The sequence below is a fragment of the Cygnus olor genome, chromosome 2, assembly GCF_009769625.2.
Source record: "Cygnus olor isolate bCygOlo1 chromosome 2, bCygOlo1.pri.v2, whole genome shotgun sequence".
Lineage (NCBI taxonomy): Eukaryota > Metazoa > Chordata > Aves > Anseriformes > Anatidae > Cygnus > Cygnus olor.
Genome location: NC_049170.1, coordinates 45,922,187 through 45,950,115, shown reverse-complemented (window position 1 = coordinate 45,950,115; position 27,929 = coordinate 45,922,187). Strand labels below are relative to the sequence as shown.

Below are 27,929 nucleotides of genomic sequence, written 5' to 3'. Positions count from 1 at the left end.
CAGACATTGCAGCACTCCAGTCATGAGAGTGGTCCCACCACGTTTCCGTGATGGCAACCAAGTCATAGCCTTCCCGCTGCACGATGGCTTCCAGCTCCTCTTGTTTGTTACCCATGCTGCGTGCATTAGTGTAGATGCACTTCAGTCGGGCCATTGCCTTCTTCCCCGGCTTTGCCATTGTTCCCCCTGGTACAGCTCCAACAAGCCTAATTTCAGCCCCATCCCCCTTCTTTCCTAGTTTAAAGCCCTCTCAACGAGCCCTGCCAGCTCCTGGGCTAGGATCCGTTTTCCCCTTGGAGATAGGGACCCGTCTGCGGTCACCAGGCCGGGTGCCGAGTAAAGCGCCCCATGGTCAAAAAAAAAACAAAATTTCTGTGTTGGCACCAGCCTCTGAGCCACTTGTTAATCAGGTGGGCTTTCCATGTCCTCCCTGCCACTGCAGGAATAGACGAAAACACCACCTGTACTCCCGCTCCATCCACTAGCCGTCCCAGTCCCCTAGAGTCCCGATTGATAGCCTTCAGGCTTCTCTCATCAATATCATCACTGCCAGCCTGGACTATCAAAAGAGGGTAGTAGTCAGAGGGGCGGACCAGGTTGGGAAGCTTCCTGGCAACATCCCTGACCCTGGCCCCAGGGAGGCAGCAGACTTCCCTACGGGTAGGGTCAGGTCGACAAATAGGGCCTTCTGTTCCCCTGAGAAGGGAGTCGCCTACAACGATCACCCTTCTGTCTTTCTTGGTGGAGGCTGTCTTGAGGCGTGGAGTCAGCTTCCTCGCCCTAGGCATCCTCCTGGGTAGACTTTCTACCTCGTCCTCACCCACTGGTCTCTCAAGCTCCAGGGCCTCAAATCTGTTATGTAAGGGCACCTGGGAAGGTGGGGCCGGTAGTGGGGGGCATTGCCTGCGAGGTCGAGCAGGGACCTGTCTCCATTCCTCCTCAACTCCTAGGTCCCCTCCCTCTGCCCGACAGCGACAGGGCAGGGGTTCCACCCCCATTTGGGGTGTCTCACCCCCGTACCTCTCCTTCAGGCCCTGCAGGGAGTCGCTCCACCAGTCTATCTCCCGCTCACACTCCCTGATAGCCCTCAACCTCTCCACCTCCTCTTTGAGTACTGCCAGCAGGCAGACCAGGTCATCCACCTACTCGCACTTCACACACACAGTGCCTGTGCCTCCCTCGGATGGCAGCAACAGGCTCAGACACCCCCTGCACCCAGAGACCTGAACTGCTGCATTGTTGAGCAGCCGGTCAGTCTGGGTGGTTACAGACTTTCTAGAGAGAGCGCTCTGCCTGGTGTAGACCATTGCAGCCTAGCTAGCGGTCGACAGCCGTTAAAGGTGTTGTTCTTATGGGCGGGGGGGAAACTCTGCCCTCCCTGCTCGAACTGTTGCGTCCCGCCCTTCTGACGCGGCTCGCCCTGTTTGCCCGCCCTGGTCGCTCGCGCTCCCTAGGGGCTGCTTTTGAACGGCCGGGGAGGGGGCGCTGCTGGCTCCGCCTACGCCTCGACAGCCTCCCTCACGAGGGCTGCCGGGTCCTGGCGGCTCCCTCGAGCGGCCTCGATGTCGGAAAAAAAGACCTGCCAAAACATCTCAGATTTGTTTTTCAGAGCTTCTATAAAACTTTTGAATACAATATAGACATTTCTTTAAGTTTTTGCACTGAGGATAAGAACTACTAGTTAAATTCTGGAGCCTGTATATCCAAAACATCTGATTTAAGAATAGCCTTTTACTTTTTGACAACTTTTCCCTCAATTGTTGTACGATAAAAGATCCTTACCATGTAGGAATCAAATCCGTCACGTGATTATCATATTTCCTAAAATAGATGAAATGGAAATATTCCGGAAATTTCAGGAATAATCAGGAAGTATCAATACTAAATCCTTTTTACTAAATGGGAAATATTTCTTCAAAAGATGAATACCCCAATAGTTGAAGTTACTGCAGGAAAACACGGTGATTCTTGGAAAATACTTTATTTCCACAAGTTTTTGCTTTTCTGCTTGATTTTTGCTATTTAAAATCCATACATCTAACAATATCACATTTTAAATGTGTCCATTGCTGTAATATTGAGGGCAGGTCTCTGTAGATCAGAGGTACTTCACCCAAGGTCCTGTGCTTCAAATTGCAACCCACAGATGTGAGTCAAAGTCAGTCCAAAAACAGCATATCCACACTGATGTGATGCTACGTGTGAGCTAAAGCAGCTCAATCTCAGCTTTTTCTAGGCTTCTGTACCTGAATAGGACTCATCAGCTCGAGCACATGATTGCTCATTGTGTCTGTCAGGCTGAACTTGATGTTGGCACCTGTCTGTATAGATGTCTTGATTTTTAGAAAGGCTTCTCCACAGTAATGTAAGTCACAGTATCCTCTGCAGGACTACAGGATAAAAATGTTGATTCAGAAGATATGGTAATAAGCAGTATTTTATACAATGTCAGTGCTTATGAGACTAGTTTATGATACTAGAGAGCAATTATAGAAACACATTCCCTACCCCTAGGAGCTTACAATCTAAACAAATAAAATATATTTCACAGAAGAGATTACTATACAAAAAGCAGAATTATCCTTATTATTATTTTTTTTTCTTCCAGTGCATGTCCTGATATCTTGAGAACATAGGTGATTTTGAGTTGAAGTTGAGCAAGTTTTTTTTTTTAATTTTATTTTGTTTTTGAGTAAAGCAAGCATTAAAATGTTAAAATGATTAACAGAGTGATAGCCAGAGGAATCATTTGAGGAGTGGCTCAAAGAACTAAGATTATAGAAGGGACCTGATTCAAGACAAAGTACAGATGCATCAAAGAAAAGATGCAGGGCAAAGGGTCATCCATGAATGAGAACTCAGAAAAATAGAAAAGAAGTATTTTTACAGAAAATATTATTTGCCTATCTATATTATTGAATCTGTATGCACGGACCAAGATCCTGTTGCATTAAGCTTCTTGATGCTTGGTTATGTGACAGTGCCCCCACTACATTCTACAAATTTCAGTGAGAGCTGTAGTAGTATAACTCCTTTGAGAAACAGGCTGCAGGTTTTTATTAGCTGGAGGCCAGGGTGAAAATGCTGGTATGAATATTTCTCACACAGTACTTGCAGCTTCTGTTCACTGAAAACATTTTCCTATGTATCATCAAAATAGCCATTTATAGAAGTAAGAAAAATATTGCAGCCTATGATTTTCGGGAAGGGCTCCTTGAGCAGGGTAAGAGAGAAGCAGAGGTCTAAAAGGTAGTAAGCAATAAAAAAAAAAAAAAAAAAAAGGCAATAGTATCCCTTCACTCCAGTGTTTGATATAATAATGTTTAACAGCAGTGGAAAACATAAAGAAAATAATTGGAATAATTTCTTCTTCCTACAAATGTAAATGCTTAATAATAACATATTTCTACAGTGTTTCTCACTGTAGATATTTAGTCTTTTAGGAGCTAGGCCACAGATACCTCAGCTCTTCAGGTTTGCTGAACATGCTTTGGAGATTAATTTGGCCAGAGTAAACTGATGGATACAAACCGGAGCGACTTAAAGAGTTGTCTGATGTCTAGCTGCTCTCTCTCCCATTTCTTCACCTCTCCTTTAAATGTCTTGGTAATTGTTTCTGTGCCTGCAGCGTCCATAATGATAAAGGAGGTAGAGCAGTATAAGGTCAAAAATGAACAACAAGCCAACAGCAACAACAAATCCGATAAAAATATCTGTAAAAAAAAAAAAAAACGACAAGAGTATTAAGGAAAGACATATATGTATGTCATCTTAGATACAAAGATAACAGTCTAATGACAAATAGGTACAATGGTAATATTTTCATAGCTGAATTTTGTTTGTATTTCTGTCAAGATCCCATGGACTGCATTTACTGACATATGCAATGTAGGTATGAAAATATACACTTAATCCTGAAAACACATAGATAGTTTACTGTGCATGATCAAATCTTACTGCTAGGTTTTCACGGGGCAAGTGTGATATTGCATGTGTAGTTAATGCAAACAGGAGTTTCATCAGGGATCAGCAAAATACTGAGTATATGCAGGAAGGGGGAAATACCAGGACTAATGAAAAGTGTCAAGTGTTGCCTTGACCCTCACTTCCCTCCTGGAAATAATATCCAGGAAGGAAGAGAGGAATTTGGCAAATGTTGTCAGCTGTCAGTAGTTCAAGGCAAACAGCTGCTGTAGCTGCAAAGATCAGCTGCACTGTACATGTACAGTGGAAGCTAAGGTATCCTCAATACATAGTACTTATGCTAGAAATTCAGATGCATCAGTCTTACTGTGCATGTGCAAGCCATTTATGCTTTGCATCTGCAGAAGGTCTTGTGCATCTAATATAAACAGGACTCCTTGCATAGCACCTATACCTGTATTTCTGTCATTTTCAACAACAGGAACTCTAGTTTTGGTCGTGTCCTTACATTGCTCCTTATGTGAGTATGCAAATAATAGCACTAACTTCACACTGGTAGGTAAATCTATCCTTCACATTCTTAGAGAAATTTATTTTATATCTGCTTTCTTTGTCTATATTAAAGCTGGTCCACACCTGTTAAAAGGAGACCAACATATTTTGTGAAAGGTTCAAAGTTTGGAGCCCTTGATATGTCTTACATAGAAAATACAGAGCTGTTACACTACCTTTTGTTTTGTCTTTTTTCCCACATTCTTTCGACCAGCTTTCCGTAATTATAGGAGAAACTAATTCAGTGAACTTCTCAAGTGGGCAAGAAGAGGTGCATCCTGGCAGAGTGAGTAGGTAAGGGTCCTTTGAAGAGTCATTCCGATAATGCATTTCAATGCTATACTGCCTGATTAACGACATCGAAAAGATTTTACTTTTTAAAGTTCTTAAATAAAAGGTTTCTTATGGAGAGACAGAATGTTGCAAATAGGCCCTAATCTAGAATTTGGTCTTCTGGAATAGAGGTTTTGTAAAAGACATCTGAAAGACAGTTTGCAAAAGCCAGTTACCACACAGATCACCAGTTAGGTCAAAAGGTCCTTTAGAAGAGCCTTCTGGCTTTTCCAAACCACCTGGTTTACCTTGGGATTTATGAGATGTCTTAGAAATCTTGCTATCATTTGAAGAAACAGGTAAGTTTGTTTTACCACTTATTTCCAACTGATAAAACTGTTTTCCTCTTCTTCCTGTCTCTCAAAGCATACGGATATACACATATCCAGCAAATATAATTTTTATTGTTTTTAATATAACATTGTGCCTGTGGACTACTCAATGAAATATCACTTTAAAACAAATTAGTATCTTTTTACAGTATTTGAGAGAAAAAGAATTTTGGGGGAAGAGGGAGCCAAGTTCCAAACACTCCTTGTTCTTACATAGATGAGAAGATACTTGCCCACTGCTTTCTTGGTAGAGTTCAAAAAACTGACAAGCAGCATATGGTGGCAGTTTTCCATTGAAAATATTGAGAGCGATCTGGAGGGCCCCAATCGTGGTGTCATGCTATTGGGAAAAAAAAAAAAAAGTCCATCTTTTCATTCAGTAAAGCGTGAACTACCAGAATCATGAGAAGAGAAAAAGACTAGAGAGGGAGTAGAGATCCAGATAAAATAAAACCTGTTTAAAATTGACAATAAGACCTTATTCAGTATATTCACCATCAGGCAAAATGTTAACAGAGTACTACAGACATCAGGGGGCATTTTCAAAGAGTTACTGAAGTATGTGTCTTACATCTTTTGGCTATATTTCAGAGAAGAAATACTGGAGGAAAACAAAATCTGATCTGAGAAATCTATTTTTTTCAGTGCATTTCCTCCCCACCCCCTTCCTTCAGGAATGCTTTTTGGTTACAAGATCAGATTGACTGTACAATGTAGTGCATCTCATCACATTTCAAGTAAAGATACAAGTCCTTTTTAAGATATTACACCAAACGGTTGCATACAAAGACTGTTCTCCTCACCCCTACATATGCTCCAGAACTTTTTAAGCCGTGGTTTCTTCTATTTTGACTTACACAGTAAAATCTCAGTTTGGCTTCTATTTTTGACGGAATCTGTTACCCTCCAACCACCCACCTGCAATCTCTTCCTCTTCCCATTATTCCTTCTTTTGCAAGGAAATCCAGGAGGAGGTGTTGAATTAAAGGAAATCCAAACAATTTGATATCTAAACTTTGTAGGCATCTCTGTATATATGTTTGCTAGGCTTGTTTATATTATAGTCTAACATCTGCATTTTAATTATTCAGGATCAGTTTCAAAAATAGTGAGTATACATGGCCCCACGATATTAAAACAGTAATGAAAATTCTGTATGCACTTCTTGTTCTTCTCAAAAAGAATATACTAGAGCTAAAAAACACACAGAAAATGCAGCAGGAAAAACTTTGGGTATTGAGCAGATTCTGTATGAGAAAAAAATAAATAGATAAGGACTGTCTCAGAAAAGGAAAGATAGAACAGATGAGGCAGAAAATAGTAAATTCATGAGTGAACCAAGAATGGCCATTCCCTGTTTCTCACAATAGAAGTGCTAGGAGGGAGATAAACCAGTATTAAGTTAAAAAAAAAAAAAAAAGGGAAAAGAAAAATAAGGAATTTTTTCTTCCTTTTAAGTTTAGAAGTCATTGCCACAGGATGTTGCAGAGGCCAAAAGTACAAATGTATTTAAAAAGTGAGTAGATAAATTGTTGGAAGAAGGTCTGTCAAGAGCTATTAAAAAAATAAAAAATCTGTTACAGATTCTGTCACAGGAAGTCCATAAACCACAGTTTGCTGGGAAGTTGTATCACAAGAAGAATCACCCCATGCTGGCATTATTCTCATGTTCTTCCCTGCAGCTGCCTGAGACAGGATTGCAAATAAGCTAAGTGGATCTTGGTCTGAATGAAATGACCCTCTTCAACCTCTAAAATAATATAAATATAAATATATATATATATTTTTTTTAAAGAATACTCATCTGTACCATCCTTTTCATGTGTATGTGTTTGGAGACACAGCTGGGATTCTGCTATATGTCAGTATCTCTGGGTTAGAAGCACTTAAAGCAAGATGCAACTTATAGAGTCTGCATCAATAAGTTTCAGGAAAAAAAAAAAAATATATATGTATAAAATACATAGATATATTTACCAAATACAGTTTGACTGAAACTGAGGTGTGAATCATGGTCCTGATGTATTCTGGTACTGACCTGTGTTCAGCTTATTAGCAGAACTGAACTATATATTATTTTCTCATTTAACTTACATGGAGACTGATTATTCTCATTCAGAGACTTTTACTAGTGAAATCATATCAGTATTTATAAAAGGTGAAGATACTTACAGCAGAGTAGACCTCCATTTTTCTTTCTTTTGAAGAATTGGCAGCTTGTTTAAAACTATTTAGAATAATATTCACAAGGACACCTTAAAAAAAGATGGGGAAAATGAAGAGGAAAATAACGATACTACATTTGCATAAAACAAAAAAAGCAAAAGATTTTGAGTGTCAAACAGAACGCATCTACTCAGACCTCAAACTATTTTTGTCTTTTTTTTTTTTTTTTCAGCTTTCCACAAGTACATAACTAGAGAGAAGAAATGACAAAGGGGAAATATATCATTCATCATCCAGGTCAACTGAAATGATGGGGTTTACAGAAATCAGAACTATGAGAATTATGCCTTTTATGACACTTCCACTTTCGTTATGCTGAGACCTCTTTTTTTTTTTAAGTGTTGTAATAATGACATCTGTGGCAGCCTTTTCCTTTCTAGATGCTGAAGAAATATTTTAACAGTCCAGCCAGTCACACAGTATCAGTTCTTGTTTTTTCCAAAGCTCTTTTGTACTTCTGGTCCAAACCAGAGATACTCCAAAGCCAGTGGAACAAAGGTAGCATAAATTTCTTGCAGCACAATTTGTATCATCTTAGAGGAAAAGGGCATAACTAGTGTTTCTATTAACACTAAAAAAGGTCTGACCTCATGTTATGGCCAGCTACCAGCTAGCAGGTCCAGTGCAGGTCTCAGCCTGCAATTATTATATGGCTTGACCCAGTGATGTTTATGCCTAGACGATGAGGCTGCTAATAATTCTTTACCTAGGTTTAGAATGCAGGTTAGGTGCATTGCAAAGCCTTGCAACAAACAGTCCAGACTGTGGACATTCAAGTCACTTGTCTGAGTTTCCTGTTCAAGGATACTGGGGGATCACATGCTGAACGCCTGGGTCTTTTCCTAGTGTACAGCCAGAATGTGCAGAACCTGTGCACCCCAGTTTCAGAGCTAATCAGTAGTCCCAGTTCTTGTAATATAGACATAACTTGAATTTTTCATCTTCCATTGTGATCAGACTGTTTTGGAGCAGCTTTACATCAGGCTCTCAGGGAGCTATCACTGTGTTGCCAAGGTCTTTCCACAATATATAACCAGTACATTGAAGGGAAAAAAAAATCAAGAAACAACAACAATATATATTGGAGATATGCAATTAAACTTAAGCTAATATTAGACAAGTGAAGATTATACCCATGAGGCCTCATTTTTTTTCCTTATATTTCTTTCTCAAAATCTTAATTTCTTAAAATGTATAGGATAGCTAACTAAAGACATTCATGTTTATACTTTCTTTCAGTACCCAATCCATGCAAATCCCAGTATTCAGCACATATTATCATGCTTAATATGGCATCCAATCTCTACAGTTACAAATCAAGGTTCTGGTAAATAATTTTGCATGAGCAAGGTGATTGGATGTTTTACATTATCATAAGCATTGTATCCTCCTTTCTGAGAGCTAAGCATTTTTTATTTACCTCCTTGTAGTCGTGATTTCTCTTCTGTTTTATAAACCCCAAACAGGGATAATAAGGACAATTCTGCCAGTTTTTCCATCTTGTCCACTACATCTTTGGTGGCCCATACAGGGAGAGAATAATTGTGAATACCCTAGTAATAAAGGAAAACAAAATGATTTTTTTCTTGTTTCCATCTTTCTGTTGCCCAGTTTCACACTACTATATTTGGACTATGTGTGGCTGTCCTGCACTTATTTGTTCATTTCTGGTTTCTATCATCAGCATGCCTTGAAATACCCTCTGCGGGAATTCGGATCAGCCTGAGGTGGATGAACAGGAAGATCTGAATCATCTGTGTAGAGGGAATCTCTTGTAAGTACAATGTATTCTTGCTATAATGGTACTTTCCGGGGGTGTTGCTAGTGTGAAAGATTGCAGACACATCCTCTTTCTGTCTTCTACTCGTAGGTCTTCAGGGTACAATCCAGCTCGAAATTGTCCCACCTTTTCTATGAGGTTGTCCAGATGCCAGTTCCATCACTGGTCATTTGTAGACAAGTGTCACTCTCCCATCACATAAGAATGACTGTGTCTTACAGTGCCTAGGTACCTCTAAATGGAGGATATGTTCAACAACCTTCACGTACTGCTAATATTGACTGGGACCAGATGAAATCATCCCATGCTTAGGGAGTCTGACTTCATTCACTCTGAGCTATCATCACCTCCTAATTTTCTAACTTGCAGATCATAATCTTACCTCTTGTTTTCAACATGTAAGTATTTTGATGTTTACCTTTTGATAGATTAAACCAAATAACTTCATTTTTTTCTGTTAAGAATTCATAAATACAACCCAGCCAGCATGCTCAAATAATTCCATGACAACATATTGGAAAGGAAAAGGAGGGAACAAAGGGAGTAGATTTTGGTACCAGTGCATCAGGGTAAAACATCAAATGAAAACAGTAGTTTTCCAATCTGTAAACCATGTTTTTGAGGTATCTTTTACCATTGCACTAAAGTTGGATTCAGATTCAATGATAAAAATAGTAAGCAAATTCAAGAGAGAAGGCAGCTCATTCCTATGAAACCACATTGGCATTGTTTAATTAAAACATATCTTGGAGTTATTTTCTTTCCCAACCCCTACTGCATTATTATTACCTCACAGTATAGTGTATCATATGTATTCCAGAGCTGGAAATTGTCAAGTATTTTAAGATGATTTAGTTCAAGTCCTGTGTTAACTGCCATTGTTTGTAAAAAATCCTGGGGGAAAAAGAAAAAAAAAGTGAAGAATACTACAGATACTCAGTACATACAGAACGTATATACATACAGATTCACTAGCATCCAACCTGGCAACACACTAGTATTTAATCTTACGCAGGTGAAATTATCATAAGGGAAGATTTTGATTGCAGTTTTCATTTTGTAACCATTTTAAGATGTTGATTTCTATTTCAGACACTGCTTCTTGCTCAGCCCTGCTATAGGTAAGTCTGGTGCTCTCACTGCTGCTGCCTTCTCTCCCTCTTCCAACTGCTCTGTCACCTCAAAACTTCAGAATTAAGGAAGAAGAAGGCATTAATAGAAAAGGAAGATGAGAAAATAGGTGTGGTGAAAATAGAAAGTATATATAAAAAAAAAAAAAGCAGAGGCAAACACTCAGGATAAGGCAAAAAGAAACTGAAGAGGAAACAAGGTTTTCCTTCTCTTATTTAAAGGAGGCTGATTGTCTAAGTAATAGTTTCACAACAGTTCCCATAAGGATTCTTACTATGTGCTACCATAGAAGAGGAAAGGGATTGGATAATATCCCTTATTCCTACATTACCTGTTTCATGCTGGCAGCTGAAAGAGAGGACTTCTATGAAGCTGTAATACGCCTCCCTGGCAGGTGAATGAATCTGACCAAAGTAATTGAGCTACCAGAAAGTTAGAATCCAAGAAAAAGGAAGAAAAAAAAAAGTTGGGTTTAGCCCAACAAGCATAGAAAGTAAACCTGAAGTGACTTTGAGAGAATGTCAGGGTATGAGAAACACAAGACCCCTTCTTTATTAGTTCAGTAGTGCTATTACAAAGTGTACCGTATGCATATGAGAGCAGCAATAACCACAACTACTGTCCATATGGTTGCTTGAGGCAGGTATGCCATCCATGTACCTACAGTCTGCAGTAGCACTGGAATGAGAAATTTTGGATCACTGATTGTGAATATTTGTGTCAGAACCAAAACAGAAGCATATCTTATGATGGACCCAAAATGCATCTCTGAGAAAAATTTACACAAATCAAAGTGTTGCCTGGTTGGGTTTCTTTTACTCCTCTGTTATCATAGAATAGTTTGGGTTGGAAGGGATCTTGAAGATCACCTCATTCCAACCCCCTGCCATGGGCAGGGACACCTCCGACTAGACCAGGTTGCTCAAAGCCCTATCTAGCCTGGTCTTGAACACCTCCAGGGATGGGGCATCCACAACTTCCCTTGGCAACCTGTTCCAGTGCCTCACCATTCTTATAGTAAAGAATTTCTTCTTAATATCTAATCTAAACCTACTCTCTTTTAGTTTAAAGCCATTACCCCTTGTCCTATCACTACACCCCCTGACAATGAGTCCTTCCTCACCTTTCCTGTAGGCCCCCTTTAGGTACTGGAAGGCCACTATAAGGTCTCCCCAGAGCTGTCCCTTTTCCAGACTGAACAACCCCAACTCTCTCATCCTGTCTTCATAGAAGCATCTGTTGCAGTGTCAATTTCAGAAAGTCGCAGTAGCAAGACCTAAACCTTCCTAAGTTTCACGAGTTTTATCATATTTTTAGAGTTAATTTTGTGCTGCCCTGCATAACTGGAAATTGCTGCATCCATGAATTTCTTCTCCCCTTGGATCACTGAACTTTAATTATATGAAGCTCTAAATAGTCTTAGAAAATGAATGTTAAATTCATATTTTAAAATACAAATTAGTATAAACAAACAAGCAAACATGAGAAATGCATAAATGTATCAAACATACTTTTAAATGGTATTGGCCTAAAGATAGATAAATATTTAAATAAAGATATATTTAAATAAAGATTGAAAAAATTTAATCTTTATTTTGTCTTACCATGTATGGTTGTATTCTACTTTGAAATTCAGTAGATGTTTGGGTTTCATTCTGAAGTTCATCAAAACGGGGACAATCACTCAGAGGAAAATGCAACCTCTGAAACAGGAGAAGTAAAACTTAAAAGAGTTGTAGAACTAACAAACACACCTCTAGTTTCTCTGTTGCTGAGATTGCTGATGTAATATTTGTGAGATGAATTGTTAGTGACCCTGATACAGCTACTCCATAATAGTTCATTTGGATACCTTGTTCATGAATTCATGAATAGAGGAAATGGACTGTAGTAGCTTGACTTTTCAGTGGCTACCTGTGGCTATGATTGCTTGATTTCCATCAGTCTAACTGATTTTGAAAGGAATGCATGTCTGTCAGGAGTTTGCTTTGGAAAACTGGTCAGGGTCCATGATCAGGAATTTAAAAAAGATACCATTTACCTCTTTTAATTTCTGAATCTCACTACCTGCAGCTTGACTCTACCTACTATTGGAATCTGAATTGCTTCTCAGTCTGCATGTCTTGCTCTCAGCTGTTTGGAGGTAAGTAATGTATTATGATAAACACTTTAAGTACCACTTAATGGTCAGAACTTGAAATATGAGTGACAGATAAATCATGCTTCTGAAATATCCAAAAATATGAGCCTAATAGCTCCACTCTTGTTTAGAAGCATGATTTCATATTTAATAATTCCACGTCTATGCATTATGAGGTCACCTGATAGTACGTATTCGATCTGAACAGTGTGTGAATACATATGCATCCATCAAACTCTGTGTGTTGGCAAATACATGTTTTATGCCAGTTGCAGAAGGACAGATGATACCTAATAAAGTCTGCTAATAAAGTTATGATGAGCAAAATAAGCTTGTGCTGGTTCAGCACTTTATGCCACATCACTAGAACATTTTTGACCCAGCAGTAATATTATCCTGTAACCATACAAACTTTGTAATAGAACAGACTTAACGTACAGTAGAGAAATTCTCTCTCAGTAGAGGCTCCTAGGAAAACCCCATGCCATTAAAGTTGAATATCTATGGCTTATGTAGGACTTAAAGTGCAAGAAGTTCTACTCTGGCTTGGGATGAACATTAGCATGCAGCATTTAGAGTACATCTCTTTTCTCTTTGATTAATCAACATGAGGCTTGCAGCAGCCACCAACTGACAGTAGCACACTTTCACTTGGACAGATTTCCAAGGGTACGTTTTCTCTGTAACAGAAGCACACTGCAGGGTGAAGTCTCAAAGCTGCAATATGAACCTTGGGAATGTTTAATTACACAATAACAAATGTTTCTTTGGCTGTATGTCTTAATTATCCCCTCCCTTTGGCTTCATTAAGCAGTGCTCAGTACTGTTGCCTATCAGGTCTTGATAGATCTCAGTGGCTCAAAAATAAACTGTGATTAGTTTTTTTTTGTGTGTGTTTTTTTTTTTTTTTTTACAGGATTGTAGTTGGCCTCAATTTCCCACTTTGTGTTGCTTAGGGCTTGAAAGCACCTGGCTTAACAAGGCAACAATGATATTTTTCCAGGTGGTCTGCATATTTAACATGATTTTTCAATTACTGCAGAGGTGTGTTTCATCACCCAAAGTGAAAAATCAATGCCCAATGCTGAAGCAGCTGCAGAAGTGATGGGTACTACACATTTCTACAGATGAGCTTGTAGTCTGCAAACAGCTTATGGCACTTCACTGTCATGTTCCTAATAACTTTGAGACTTTATTTGGCCAAAGCTCTGACTGTTTTGGTGCTTTTAACATCCTGGGGTATAGGAACTTCCCCTGGTATTCAATTTTTATATAATAGTGACAGTATTATTTTTTGTTTAGGGACAGAAGCAAGTTTCAAGCTGAATCACATTGTGCCTAATCAAGTTTGTGGGAACCCCTTCTCCTTGTACCTGTTTTCAAGCATGGCTTTAAAATAGAGAAAGGCCAATGGGCAGGTAAGTGTGGCCATCCCTTATGAAAGAGTCCCTCTTCTGATGTTGGTGACTGGACAGGCAGTTATTTAACAGGTCTTTTGCATACGTTTCCTTTAAGTCAACTTCTATCCTCAAAGGCAGAACAAAATTAACTTTTCTGGCGCTACATCTAATAATTTTTTTTTGGTTCTTAATTAACATCTTTCCTTACACAGTCCTTGTTACAGGAGCCAGTGGCATTAAAATCTAAATCTGAGTCAGCCAGGAAGAGGTGCGTACAGCAAAACTTCTACAAGACCTATCATTCAGGTAGGACTGCTCTTATTATGAACCGTAAGGCAAATGCTAGTTTCATTAAGTGTTTGTATAGCACTGAGCATAAAAGGGCCCTTGTCTGTAATTAGGGTGCCTCAGTGTTACCAGAACAGGAAAGTAATAATTGAGAGGTCATTACAGTGGCTGATGTAAATCCCATTCCTTAAATAAGCGAAGAGACAATATGCTAAGGAGGGGAAGGTCTGTCTAGCTGATCGGTGCTCAGAAAAGCACTTGTTCTCTATGCTGTTTTAGGGCAACTTCCTTGCAATACTGTCCAAAAGCATCTTATGAAGAAGTTGTAGAGCTGTACCTTGAAGAAAATGGTATGTGGTTGACAAAACAGGTATTCTGCAACTATAGAGCAAGGATTTTCATGCAGCTATTACAGTTGACCTGTGGCATGCTTGTCAGCCAGTAGATGCTTTCTATTAGATTGAGATCAAAGGGAATAAAATATTTTCTTTAATTTTTTGTTTCTTTTTTTTTTCTTCTTCTTCCGGGAAAGCCAAGACATTATAGGAAGTATCCAGACAGTACTCACCCTATCTGTTGCTTTTGGCACAATATGAACAGGAATGGGTTGCCAGAGAAGCTCAGGGTTCCAAATTTGGCTGCTAGTTGGTGGAAAGAGGCCAGATAGGTATGACTGGGCACTCATAATTGTGCGATCATAATCTGTACTTTGGATATAAAACTGGAGATAGAATGGCAAAAAATTAACAAACAAAACACCAACAAAAAAAGGAAACTTAACTCATCAATCGTGGCTTCCTGTTTTCAGTTGTATGTTTTTGCATAGAATCAGAACAGTGAAGCTGTTAGTTAGAACTTTATAGGGCTCTACTTCATTTGTATAAATCAAATTGCCAAAGCATCTTTCAGTTTGGGATCTAACCTTCCAACTGTATATTCCAAAAAGTATAAGAAGACATGATTTTAAACATGATTTTAAAGATCGAAGCTCTCCATCTGAGTTTAACAAAGTCTTTCTTGGAAGCTATAGTCTTTTATGCCTTCCCATCATTGCATTCCTCATGTATTGACCAAAATAGCAGTGATATCTTCCCCACAATGGATCTGTGCCGTATGACAAGCATATCCAAACAACAGTGAGGCTTCTCATTCACAAGACAAAGTATGTGAACATGGCCCATCACATTGCCCATACGTTCATCTTTAAACAAGGTAGAAAAATATTGGGTTGCTATGGATAAATATCCAATTCATTCGATGGTGTGGAGCTGCTCAGACCCAGAAAACTGAGCCATGGAAGAACCAAAATGAACTAGGAACTTTTAGTAGGAACTGAAAGTTATAGATTTGAGCCTATGTTTTCACCTTGACATAAAAGCCTGACTTCCAAAAAGTTCTTCTGCTACCTTAATTTTTGTATTAATTAAAGAAATATGATGACAGATGTGCTTTTATCTATCACAAGTCCATAGTTCTGCTATGCCGGAGAACTGTCCTCCAGACAGTTCTGCTATATACCTCTTTCCGGTTGTATGTGCTGTTCAGAAAGTTGGAATATCTCTTCCTCACGTACTGTCCAAGTTCATACAGCTGCTGCATTCCAGTCTGTGAGGCAAGTGTACAGATGGCTATTAGATTAAGGTGATTGGAGAATGTCAAGTTTCTTTTCTATTTCCTGTTTTGTCTTCAGCAATTTCTTTTTACATGATTATTAACCACATTTATAGCATACTGTATATGTTGTAGGTGACCAAGAATTTTTAACAGAAATAATCATTTATATCTATGAAAAAATGATACATTCTGAAATTCTAAGACTTCAACATCTGCTACAGGAGAAGCAATGCACCTGATTCTATATTAAATACTGTTTCCACAGTGCTGTAGCTCTGTAGATGCTGCTGGAGTTATTCATGAGCAACACTGTGAAGAGTATGTCAGTTAGTGATAGCTGAAAAAGGAGTGTTAATAACCTAGTATTCATTACTGTCATTGCTGTGCTAATTTATCAACCTGATAAATTATAGAAATAATTACAGAATAAATGATAAATTGGTGGCTTACATTCCATGCGTTTAAAATTTCTTTCCCATCTTTGTTTTGGTACACCCGCAGTTGTCTTACACTGCGCACTGTCTTTTCTATCATTCATTTCCAAGACTGTGAGCAGAACTTTGTATCTTTTAGCTTCAGAGAAGTACATTCTTACTACTGTTGCTAAGAAGATAATAAAATAGAAAAAAGCTCTCAAAAAAAAAACTTTACGAAAGCAGCAACTTTTTTTTTCTTCTTACAAGTTACTTACAGGGAGATAGTAACCTGTTGTATGAATGCCTGAAGTTTACAGATCTTTAAAGCCTTACTTCAAATAATAAATGCTGAATTGTCTCCAATTCATGTTTCTGCGTCATGATGACATATTGTTAAGGAATGCATTGGCCTCTCTTTGCTCCAGAATTTCATGTGCCATACACAGTTAAAAAGCTAAGGCTTGATCTTAATGTTGAAATGCCACAGCAAGAAGTAGGTTCTGTGTATCCTAGTGAAGGTCTGGGCTGAAAACAGCCTTATTAGAAAACACATTTCCCCAGAATTAACTTTCTCCTGCAAGACTTCCCTTTTTTATTAATTATTTGGGGGGGGGGGGCAGCATCCTTTCCGTGAAATATGAAATCAATATGAAATATGGATTCATTACTTGACCTGGTGGGAAGGTGCTATTCATTTATCTTGTCACAGATCCCAGTGCTTAATGGTCGTTAGACTTCAGCAATTTTAGAGTAAGGATAATCTTTAAATTTGCCATTTGTTTGAAGGCAGACACACTGCCAGGAAGTTATTGTTTATAAGAAGATAGTTATATAGCTATGATGAACAAGACTTCAGTGTACAGTAGTTGGATGAGTACTGTTGCAAAAATATTTATGAATTACAGGGTATTGCTAATGGGCACTGTCAGTACTTGGAATTTGCTCATGTCTGCAGGGCACACATCAAAATCTGCCCATTTCTTATTTTTGTAGCATAGGTAAGTGCTACTGAGAGAGTTAACATACCTTGGTAAGTTGTCCAAATCCTTGGGGCCATTCACTTTCTTTGTGTAGATCAGTTGGAAAGTTTACAATTGGCGTTCTGTCACCATGTCGGAAAACCTAGTAAAATTCCCATTAAAAAAAATAATCATCTCAATAATCATCATTAATTTCAATAATCATCACGAAATAATTGATCCTTCAAATTCCCTTGAAAATCGTTGTGTACTGCAACATTTATTACTCCTGGGTTACAGATTACCTTCCTGGCCTGTTGGAAGACATACAGCACAGAAGGATGAGAGAAAAGAAGGAGGCATCATAAAATCAGAGAAGACAATGGAAGGGTAACGAGGACATACATAAAAAGGACAAAGCACACCTGCTGGATGTATTCACTTCAGTTTCTTTATATGAAGTGCTTCAACTCTGTATGTTCTCAGAAGTTATAGATGGATAGTTATTAAATACCCTCTCCTTTAACTCTAGTACAGCTTGAACCTGGTTTGGTGTCTGAGTTCTCCCATTGTTTCTTTACAACAGTGTGAGGGTGAGCATTTCAGATCAAAATGGCCATGTGAATCAGACTTTGACCAGCATTTGCTTCCATTGTTATCAGGCGAAAAATCATCCTGGAGAAAAACTAGGGTGGGGGAGAGGGTAAGCTGAGAACATGTCATGTATAGTTTACAAAATATCTTCATTCAGAAATACCACGAATAACAGTGAATTATGTGCCTCTGAGTAATAGTGGGCCTCATAAAGACATTTTTATTGATAGACTGAACTTCAAGCAGAAAGATTTCTTGTTTTGAAGCTAGCAGTAGGAATGGAAAAACAATTGATCAATGGAATTAGTCATGCTGCCAGTTCAGAGAAACCACAGATGCAGAAATACTGAGCATGTTTTGTCAAGGTTTCAAACGGCTTGAGTTGATTAGACAAATATATAACAAGCTCAGTCAGCACTTCCTATCTTTACAAGAAGAAACACATTATGAAATCACTGTACTTCAGAAAACCACACCTCTTTGTATATATGACAGGTGAAATGAGTGCCTGTGTGGAGGCAGAAGTTACAGGTCAGAATTTCCTTATAGAGATACAATAAATCAGTATTTCTACTTGGGTACCCGATGGTCCTAAATATATTTTTTCTTCTGTTCTATTTCAAAATCAGTGCACAAGAATTATGCTGAAGACGAGTGCCAACATGTGAAAAGGAAAGCTAAAATAGCATTTTGACAAAATGGCTGGTGTTACAGCTTTTCAGCCAAAAAGACTTGTGGCCAATAATTAAAACACACTAAATCAGCACAAACATGGAAGTCATGAGGAGAGAGCGAGGCACCTTTCCATGGCACAGCAGAAATCTGGAAGTGAGCAAAAGGGAACGTTTGTCTGGTTTCCCTCCCCTACCCCACAGGTATGTTTTATCTTGTGCAGTTCTGCTAAGAAAGTTTTAAAAAGTCATTGTGACACATTTTCACAGTGCAAAAATAGTCTCAGGTGACAACATAGCAACTTACAGAGGATGGAAAATGACCACTGAATTATCTCAGAAAGACGTCTTTTAGACTTGCTTTGACTGTAGCCTGACTGTCATTTTATTCCATTGTATTAGTGTTATGTGCTGGGGCCAATTCCTGTCTCACTAATTTCTGTTTCTGCTAGCAATTCTGTTCCCATGTAAATTCAATGAGTGAGTTCAGAAGACAAAATTCAATTGAACACACAGAAGCCATGCCTTGAGGAAGGAGATATATATTGATAATAAGACTAAATCTATAGTAACTTTTTAGGCAGTCCGTCTAAGGAAAAGTATCAGGGATAAAGGAAACACAGTTTAAATGAAATTTACACATTATTTTAACTTTAATTGTGTCAAGTTACTTCATAAATGGATATAATGGTATCTTCTTTTTTCTTCTCTCTCTTTTTGGTGGTTGGAGAAGGTGGCTGCGTAGGTGTGATAAGGAAGATGATTTCGGGTAAGAAGGCTCTTATCTCCAAATGGTAAGCATTTCCTGTAACTTTTTTTTTGCAGGACCATTGCTTGTTAGAACACAGTAACAGCTGCAATTCAGTAAAAGCCTCGTTTTCTTCAGCAAGTTAAATCTCTAAAGCCTTCTAGCTGCCTGATTTCACCCCTGTGTCTAGTTGTCCCTCTTAAATTGAAATATTTGACGATAATGCTGTACTCAGAACGTTACTGGAATGAGGGTTAAGTCCCTGCTTTGTGCACTGTCTGATACAGCAGCACGGCTCAAAAACAATAGGAACTGGTTTTTCCTGTGCGCTCTGGCCTTTCTCCAAGTGACACATCTACATAATCCAGCCAATAAACAACTAACTATTAAGTACTTTATCAAAATCTAGATCATATGTTTTGGACACACTACTTCTGTCTGTTATGTGTGCACTCAATGCCTCAAATACAGGAAGGTGGAAGAATATCTTTAAAGTAAAATTCTTATTTATAAATGTCAGTTCCAATCCCCACAACTTTATGTTGAAAATACAACTCTAGACTAACTATTCTTTAAGAGTATACCTCTAATTAAAAAAATAGATAAATTAGGATGAAAAGGGTTGTGATGCAACCTCCAGCATCCAAAATACTTTATTGAATTAATCTCTATTTTTCCTCAGCTATTGAGGAAACTGATGCTGGAGTACTGTCTAGTTGCTTTAAAACGAGTAACAACCCAGCAAAAAAACCAATTACAGTCCATTTTCAAATACCTGAAGTTAATGCAGCTTAAATCTCTACACAAAATGCCCTTTTCTGTTTCTTCATATACTACTGTGCCCATTCAGTTCTTCTGAAGTGGAAAATACTTCTCTTTTTATGGTGTCTTCTATTTTGGAATCTCAAAGCACCTTATAACATAAGCTTCCAAGCCCTAAGAAGGTAGGCCAGAGTGGCCAGTTCTGACTGTGCAAGAGTGTCAGCTAAATCAAGCAAAGACAGGTGGACTAGACCTCGGATCTCTGAAATCCTGTGTGCTATGCATCTATCACAAAGCTAAGCGGCTCAGTTACCCTGAAAACAAACAAACAAAAACAAATCAAAAAAAACAACAATGTAGTGATTAGGAGATGAAAACTCTTGAGATAAAATGCCTCTAGTTACAAGTTTTTAAACTCTGTAAGCCAAAGGGCGGCAGTATTTCTAAGTCAAAAAGACTCAAAGCAACTGCACACCTTCTTTGATTCGACAGCCATATCAAATTCCCCATATTCCCCACTACTAAACAGAAAATAAATCTACTTACTACAGCCACAAACTTCAGTTCTCTTTCTGTGGTAGCCTGCTGAAGCAGGGTGAAGATAATATAGAAAGCAAAACACGGAATCCTAGATGGGTTGGGAAGCTGTATCACTCTCATCCTGGCAGCAGATGAAAAAAGGCTTTGTAGCTCCAGCAGCTGTTCAGGCTGAACAGCCCAGACGCGAGGCTGTACTTCAAAAGGGGTGGAACTGCTGCTGGTGAATTTCAAATCCAGAAGGAATGTTGTGTGACTATGCAACAAATCCCAACGCCCTTTGTTTTCAAATTACTGTTTACATTCCATTTAATGAAATCATAATTCATTTCCTTTTTCTCTCTGAGATTTTTCTTTTTTGGAGTTGAAGGATGAGGTTGAAATATGAAGGAGTTCTTAGGCATTTGTAATGTTTCAACCTACCTGTTCTACTTCCTCTTCTTAGGGCTTTGAATTTTTCCAGACTACAACACAGCCAAAAGGATGAACTCAGAACCAAGAGCTAGGCAATACTGTTTCTGTTTTCTCTTTGCTGTTCAGTTCATCCTCTTTTCAGCTACCTTTTTTCTTTATTTATCTACATTGTCACTGCAAAATCAACATAATTATTTTAAACAAGACTTCATATATGTTAAAATTGCCCATCCCAGAGATAAAATAATCCTTACAACAAATGCATTCTTTAAGCTGCTTTCTGGGCAGTTATTTGCTCTTCAATTTGAGTGTGATGTTTTTCTTTTCCGTTGGAGCATGTCTATACTTTGTCTTTTGTAACTAATTATGTCAAGTTGTCTTTTGGCCTCAATTCTCTAAGAATTTTTTCATGAATAGGCCCTGGAGCTCATATTTTTTTACTGTTCCTGATTAAGAGCACTGTTTCTGACACCCACTGGCTTTGAGCAGATTGCTCAGCTCTCCTCTCCTGGCTTTCTGTATATACAACAAGAGTAAGCATAACACTATTTCTGGGCTTCGTATGGATTTTTGGAGCAAATGAATTAGTTTGCAGAGGCCTATAAACACACTTTCCTAGATGTTAAAACTTAAAATCACCTGTGTGTTGTCTGAGTCATGCCATTCCTGTCTTTTTGAAAACAAATGTAAGTTGATTATCCTCCTGTATTATTTAAGAGTGCAGATCAAAAATATACATTTGTTAGAATATTTGAAGATGCCTATAAATTTAAGAGTGCCCTGCTTTTTTAATCTATATAACATTTACAGTAGATGTAAAGTCTTAAGCTTTTTGGATCAAGAAATCCTTGATTCTCAGATTTTTTTTCTCATCCTTCATAAACCTTTACCATGAAATTCAGAACTCATGAGTTTTTATAAGGTTTACTGTTTCATTGTGTTTGTGTGATGAGTGGCTGTGACTAATGAAGGTGTGCATGCTGTAGCTTGAGAGTCTAATTATTATACAACCCTTGCAGTAGCCTCACTTTAGAAATGAACTAATTTGTGTGTTTGTGATGCTGGATGGCATTATTTAGGAATGTTTAAAAATACATCATGACTGCTTTTTGTAGAATACCTTTGCTAACATCTCTTGAAAATGACAGTTGAACCTGAAATCAAGCACATGATATAGTTCTACTTTGTGTGGCTTCATTCTTTCTTGTGGCATGTATATTTTACTAGTGGGATTTTTTAATGGAAAAATCACTGAAGAATGCACACTATAATCCTAAATGAATCCATATCCCTTGCAAAATGAAAAAAAAAAAAAGCTTCCTTCATGTGCAACAGTAGTTAAGACAGGGTCCTGCTGGCAACATGTAAGTATGTTAGTAGTATGTATTTCATTTGGAAAATTCCTTGTTTGTCTTGAATTTTAATTCGTTTGGGATATGGGAAGACTTCCATTTCTTCTATGATTTTGACAGCTATAAACTTGTCATATTCTGCAACAAGTAAATCCTTACTTTCTTTTTAGGCAAAGTTGCTTCAAAATAAAATAAAATAAAATAAATGTTCCAAAATTAGACATTAAGATTGCCCAAGTATCACAGTATAAATACACATCAACTATTTGAATAATGCTAATGCTTTATGCTAATTTGGCTCAATGGCATATATTATAATTATTAAATTATGGCATTAAGTGGAATTAACTTATTCAGAATTGTCTATTTTAAGAACTTGTATTTATCTTGAAGGCTCGCTGAAGCATAGCTGAAGTGGCTTTGAAGTGCAAAAGTTGCAAAAGAACCCGTTCGTTAACGTATGCAAGGGTAATCTTAGCTACCTGCTGTTGGTGTAGTGCAACCTGTGCACTCACTGGGTCATTGCATTCAAGGCAATCAGAGGTGAAACTTCTGCCTGCACTCTTGGATGAGCCTACGTACATGGGGAAGCATCTCAAGTTTGGTCACTGGCTGAATTTGCAGATTGTCACTTAAACTGGTTTGGAATTAGGTGTAATCATTTTATTCAAGCTTCTTTTTTATTTATTTTTTGTTTTTTAAGAAGAAAAAAAAAGGGGAAAAGAAAAATTTTGGTTCCAGTAAACAGTGACACATTTTCCAAGCACAATTCTGAAGCACTTATGACAAAAGCAAATGGCTAGGTCATAGTGTTGGGGTGATTTTACCCAATTGTGCATGAGGAGGATGCAAAATAGCTTTATGACACAAGAAGAATTAATGTACTTAGACTGATGACTGGACATGAAGCTACATCTTGCACCATGGGAGAAAATTCCATGAGCACAAAACTGCTTTCTTAAGACTGGCAGGGGGAAATCATCAACTCAGAGTCCTCTAATAATTTCTCAGTTTGTCCAACATTTGTAATATTTATCTAGTTACAGAGCACCCAGAATTTTTCCTTTTTTTTAAGATGAAGATATTTGCCCGAAACATAGGAACCCAAGTTTTCCTGGACTGCAATGTAGAAACAGAATGAACAACAATGAGAAAGAGACAGGAAACACTATTTATCTTCATTTTCCTCTTTAAAACTCTGCAGCCTGGTGGTCATTTTATTTTCTGGAAGATGTAGTGTTTGATCCCTTTGGTAAAACAGGGTTTTGAAGTTGTGTCTGCCACATCTCAGATGAGTACCCAAAATACTGAGTAAAAAAGAAGATATATCTACTGGTAGCAGTCCTGTGAAACAAATCAAACATAGTCAATGGATTTGATCCATACTTGTGAATCATTTGGGGAAATTTTAAAAAATTGTTCTTATTTTTTGTGTTCATTCAGCTCTGTAAATAATCCGAAGAGAAAAGGAGGTGGTGAAAAGAACAAAATTATAAATCAGGCGATTCGGTACCACATTGCCCAAACAGCATAAAATTTCTCTTGTTTTTCTGCTATTGTTCGTTCCCCACCTTGCTGACATTGTTTCTGTGTATGATGGGAAAAATAGTGAACATCACAAGCTATATCTCACCTAAAATACAACATCTGTGACTATTCAGGTGTTATGTTATACCAAGTTTTCTTTAATATATGGCCTGACTGTTTATGCATTCTTTGTGAAAGAAGGAAGGGAGTTCCATTTTCGTGTGATCTTGCCATTGCAACATTATATATACATATATATATTAAAACAAAATTAAAAAAAAAAAATCCTTTTCATTCTAAATAACTCCAAAGCTGAACTGTAGTTTGCTTATTTTCATTTTAAGAAAAATCGAAAGACAATTGCTAGTGATTTATTACCAGCGAAAGACTGTGGTACAGGTGTTTCAAATGAAGTTAACTGGTACAGTTGCAGAAAAACAACATCTTAAATGTTTTGCTAATATTATTAATTCACTGGCATCTTCAATTTATATTCATGCAAAAGATGTGGGTTTGATGGTCTAGCCTTAATGAACACTGACATTAATTTTTGTTTAGAGTGTGCAGGGAATAAAGAACATCTTTTATGTGTTGCTCTAGTGATAGTCTTAAGAACAAAAAAACATTAAAAAGAATGGGTGTGATGGGGTTTCTGTTGAACAGGAATAAGGGCAATAAAATATTTTAGAAATACTTCAGAAATTGATTTTTTTTTTTTTTTCTCTACAGAATTAAAAATACTCTAGGTATGTTTGCTAGGTCATGTAGCAGTGAAGAAAACATGGTATGATGATGTAATGTTAAAGGGGGACCTTTTTTTTTGCAGTTCTGTGAACTGTTGGTTCAGCTAGGATGCACATCCACGTAGCTGTGAAGTGCTGGGGCCAGGCTCTAGCTCCATGGTCCCCTACCCCAAGACAAAACTTAGAGATGAAAGAAAGGTCTTCGTGTGGTTCTGAACATTTCTTAGAGGTGGATTTGGGTGAGGAAGGAGAGGAAGAACAAGGAACTGGGTGCTAAAGAGAATCACAAAGAATGTCTCAGCTGTGTGAGTACTGCACTCTGTGTGAGCCTGATCAGGTCTAAGACAGCTGAAGGGTTACCCTCCCCTTTAGTTGGAGGAGAATGAGTCCACCTTTACAGCACTTGAACTTCCACTTAAAAATATCTAGCCAACAAAACACTGAAAGCAACTCAAACTCTGGTTCAGGGGGAAAAAAAAAAAAGGAAAAAAAAAAAGAACACGTTCAGAATAAAAGAAAGGTCACCTAGAAATTTGGTTTTGGAAGCCAAGGTTATGATATCGTTAGTAGTCCAATGCTGATAAAAATAGTCTTACATTTTCCTTTCTAATTTCCTTTAGCATTTTTTAAAAGTTATTTATTTCTTGTTAAAGGAGGTGTGATGATCAGCTTCACAGTTTTGAAATGCATCATGTAAAGCATTTACACTGACTCTTTTGTGAGGGCTGCCAGACCTGGGAAGGCGCTCTGCCATTATGGACATTAAGGTAATATGCAACAAGCAAGCAAACAAACAACAAAAAAGCTTGTTCTACTTTGCATTAGGAAGCAGCTACAACTGCTTGTCTTATTGTGTTAGAAAACATTTTTACCCTTGTTTAGATGCTATGGTAAAAGGGTCTGCTTTTTATTCACAAATAACAATCATTTATTTTTGTCATATTTTTTAACCCCTTTGCTGTGAAATCCAATTTTAGCTGTTCTTCCTGAACTGTGTTTCCTGTTCCGCCTTAGGAAGCACAACAGTTGTTGCTTGGGCCCTGCTGATCAGAGAATGGGCTTTAACAGTGAGAATTCTGAAACTTAGATTCTTGCTAGAGAGAAAAGGGAACTTTTTTTTTTTGATTCTTTTGTAGTTATGGAGTAGCAGTTATCTGCTTATGCTGTAATTCTTAAAAAAAAAAAAAAAAAAAAAACACAAAATATACATTTCATAAGCTTAGCCTCCATTTTCAAAGCTTGGTCCAAGCAAAGGGAGCCAGAATGTTTTCTTTTTTGGCATCTCATCTATTACTCTGTTTCTCTGTGAAATGACCTGTGGGCAACAAGGCTGTTGACAAAGCTTCTATCCTTTGTGAGAAAATAAAACATAGAAAATAAAAAGGCTAGTTTTTCAAGCAAAGAAGTATCCACTATCTTCAGAAGTCAGTTGTATCTGACAGTTCCAATCCAGCGTTTGTAGTAACAGCTCAAATAGTTTTTACAATAGCAACATTAGAAAACGTAACTAGTTAAGGATTGCCAGCACATTCTGCATGTTTTAACTAGCACATAGCTGTAGAGTCTTTTATTTTGCGTTGTCAGTAGGATCTTTTTGTTAATGACAAAAACAACACAGGCTGATGTATCAGAAGCACAGAATTTATATTATCAGATCAGAGTATATTATAAAAGTAACATAACAAAAGGAAGGTGTTTGTAAAGCTATTTGAAGTCACAAAATATTTTTCTTTCAAAGTTGACAATTAGCCTTGCTGCCTTTTTGGAAAGAGACAGAATGGCTCAGTATCTGAAGGCCTTGTTGGGTCAATTGCCTCACAGGTCTTAATGGTAGCCAGATTGACTGTAAGATTCTTTTAGGTCTAACTCCATGGTCCGTTCTTTCTGTAACTGTCATCCTCCTTCTATATAGAGGTGTAATATTTGTGTATGTACATGACAGAAAAAAAAAAATCTCTTCAATAAGTAAACAGCCATTACCCTTATTTTTTGTAGCTTCTCAGATCTCTTAGTGTGAAATACTTCGTTATTTCTTGAATAAAATAACGTACGATGAAACTGGAATCATTCCCACTGTTGTGAGCTCCTTTTGAAGCACTGCTTTCCTTACCAGTTCTGTAAGTTGTTGTCCCAGTCTTCAAAACAGGACAACACTCCTTCAGAGATATTTTCCAACTTTGCAGCAAATTAAGGCTATAGCTTTTCAAAACACTATACCTAAAATTGTGTTCTTCAATTAATTCTGCCAAATCACTTTGTAATGAATAGACGTTAAAAAATTACTCCATTTTCACAATGCATTTGGTTTTTATACTTAAAATAAAGCTAATGTTCATGAAAGATAAACCGCTTCTTTCTGTAATTATGCAATGTAGCTGTAGTGAGGAATGTTTTCGTTTGTTAAAGATCAGGAGACTGTTGGTCATGCTGATGGAAGTTAATGAGAAATGTTAGACTGTAGTAACATCACATCGTGGGAGGAGATTTTTCATAAGGCTAATCATGCTGAATGTCCTGAAGGGTACACCTAAAGGTAAGACAAAAAGAGAGTGTAATTTTCAGAAGAAAAAAAAAAAAAGGAAAGAAAAAGAAAATAAAAAGGGCAAATGTATTGATACTACTTGAACAAGTGAAAAGATCAGGCTAAGTACAGAAGGGCTGACAAATTTGATCCCATTTGGATGCAAGTAGAAAAAGTCTGTTGAAATGGTTAGCTGATCCACCCTGAAAACTTCCCAAGAAGACAAATGAGCACAGAGAAATGTTTTAACCCCTTCCCAAATAAGCTGAGCTGTCTTCACTTCCTATGTTCCATACTGTAGTCATCATCATGTGGGGAAACTTGGCTCTGACTTATACCACTCTCGAAATACTGCTACCACTGTTTTGTGTGACCTGTACTAACAATACTTCCCCAATCACTGTATTTCCCTATACTGGGGACGTAAATCATCTCTGTAAACCTTCATTTAAGCATTTTGTGGAAACAGCTCTGTGTGGGAAATGTTGTCTCCATGTAGAATAGCTATCTAAGGTTAATTTTTGAATGCAGTCACATCCTTGGATTTCATTCCAAAAAATTACATTTATAAGCTCTGTTCATCAAAAGTTCGGATACCAGTATAATCAAAGTATTAACAAATGCAATAGCAAAGAACAATATTTGAGATTGTTTTTGACAAATCTGCAAACTGCTGAATCAATGATGTTTTAATTGTGTATTGCAGGTGTGAATGTGATCTGTAATCTCTCTGCATTACTCCTCAGCTTGGTTTTGCTTCCTGGTGTTACAGACCAATAGGTCAAGCCTGTCTGCATTCACTGAGAATTGGTAATACATTTCATCACTGCTCACACTGATTTAGCCCAGTACGGTCCATCTGAGAGCTTGCTGTGCTGTGCAGGTTTTGGAACAGTGTGTCCAGGTGACTGCCTTTTCCCAAGTGCCACTCATGCACGGCAGAGACTCTAAAACTTCTTCCTGCA

General features: G+C 37.8%; 1 protein-coding gene and 2 long non-coding RNA genes across 5 annotated transcripts; 2 read left to right on the top strand and 1 right to left on the bottom strand.

Annotated features, from left to right (window-relative positions):
• Window positions 1–1,968: 1,968 nt before the first annotated feature.
• LOC121065550 (prostatic acid phosphatase-like) lies at window positions 1,969–20,620 on the bottom strand. Of its 2 annotated transcripts, XR_005817144.1 has the most exons (12): window positions 20,417–20,620; window positions 17,163–17,258; window positions 15,625–15,711; window positions 14,675–14,827; window positions 11,883–11,981; window positions 9,937–10,041; window positions 8,788–8,920; window positions 7,314–7,396; window positions 5,375–5,481; window positions 4,653–4,822; window positions 3,532–3,713; window positions 1,969–2,390 (listed from the first exon to the last, which is right to left on the bottom strand). XR_005817144.1 is itself a non-coding variant. In XM_040548446.1 (11 exons), the coding sequence occupies exons 1-11, from the start codon at window positions 20,528–20,530 to the stop codon at window positions 3,595–3,597; spliced, it is 1,266 nt and encodes a 421-aa protein (XP_040404380.1). In that variant the 5' UTR covers window positions 20,531–20,620; the 3' UTR covers window positions 3,308–3,594. The 2 variants fall into 2 exon arrangements, 1 of the variants encoding a protein (XP_040404380.1); XM_040548446.1 differs by lacking the exon at window positions 1,969–2,390 and having other exon boundaries at window positions 3,308–3,713.
• LOC121065568 lies at window positions 13,421–18,597 on the top strand. Of its 2 annotated transcripts, XR_005817149.1 has the most exons (5): window positions 13,422–13,638; window positions 13,721–13,836; window positions 14,031–14,124; window positions 17,396–17,485; window positions 18,319–18,589. It is a non-coding gene; the product is annotated as an uncharacterized LOC121065568 (long non-coding RNA). The 2 variants fall into 2 exon arrangements; XR_005817148.1 differs by having other exon boundaries at window positions 13,421–13,836; window positions 18,319–18,597.
• A 1,420-nt stretch (window positions 20,621–22,040) lies between the features above and the next one.
• On the top strand, window positions 22,041–25,497 carry LOC121065576. Its single transcript, XR_005817158.1, has 3 exons — window positions 22,041–22,185; window positions 24,527–24,748; window positions 25,097–25,497. It is a non-coding gene; the product is annotated as an uncharacterized LOC121065576 (long non-coding RNA).
• Window positions 25,498–27,929: the final 2,432 nt, after the last annotated feature.

Coding starts and splice junctions, on each gene's coding strand:
- LOC121065550 (XM_040548446.1), bottom strand. CDS start 20,530: ATGAGAGTGATACAGCTTCCCAACCCATCTAGGATTCCGTGTTTTGCT. Junction 17,259..20,416: donor AACTGAAGTTTGTGGCTGTA/GTAAGTAGATTT, acceptor GAATTTTACTAG/GTTTTCCGACATGGTGACAG. Junction 10,042..11,882: donor GTAGAATACAACCATACATG/GTAAGACAAAAT, acceptor TTTTTCCCCCAG/GATTTTTTACAAACAATGGC.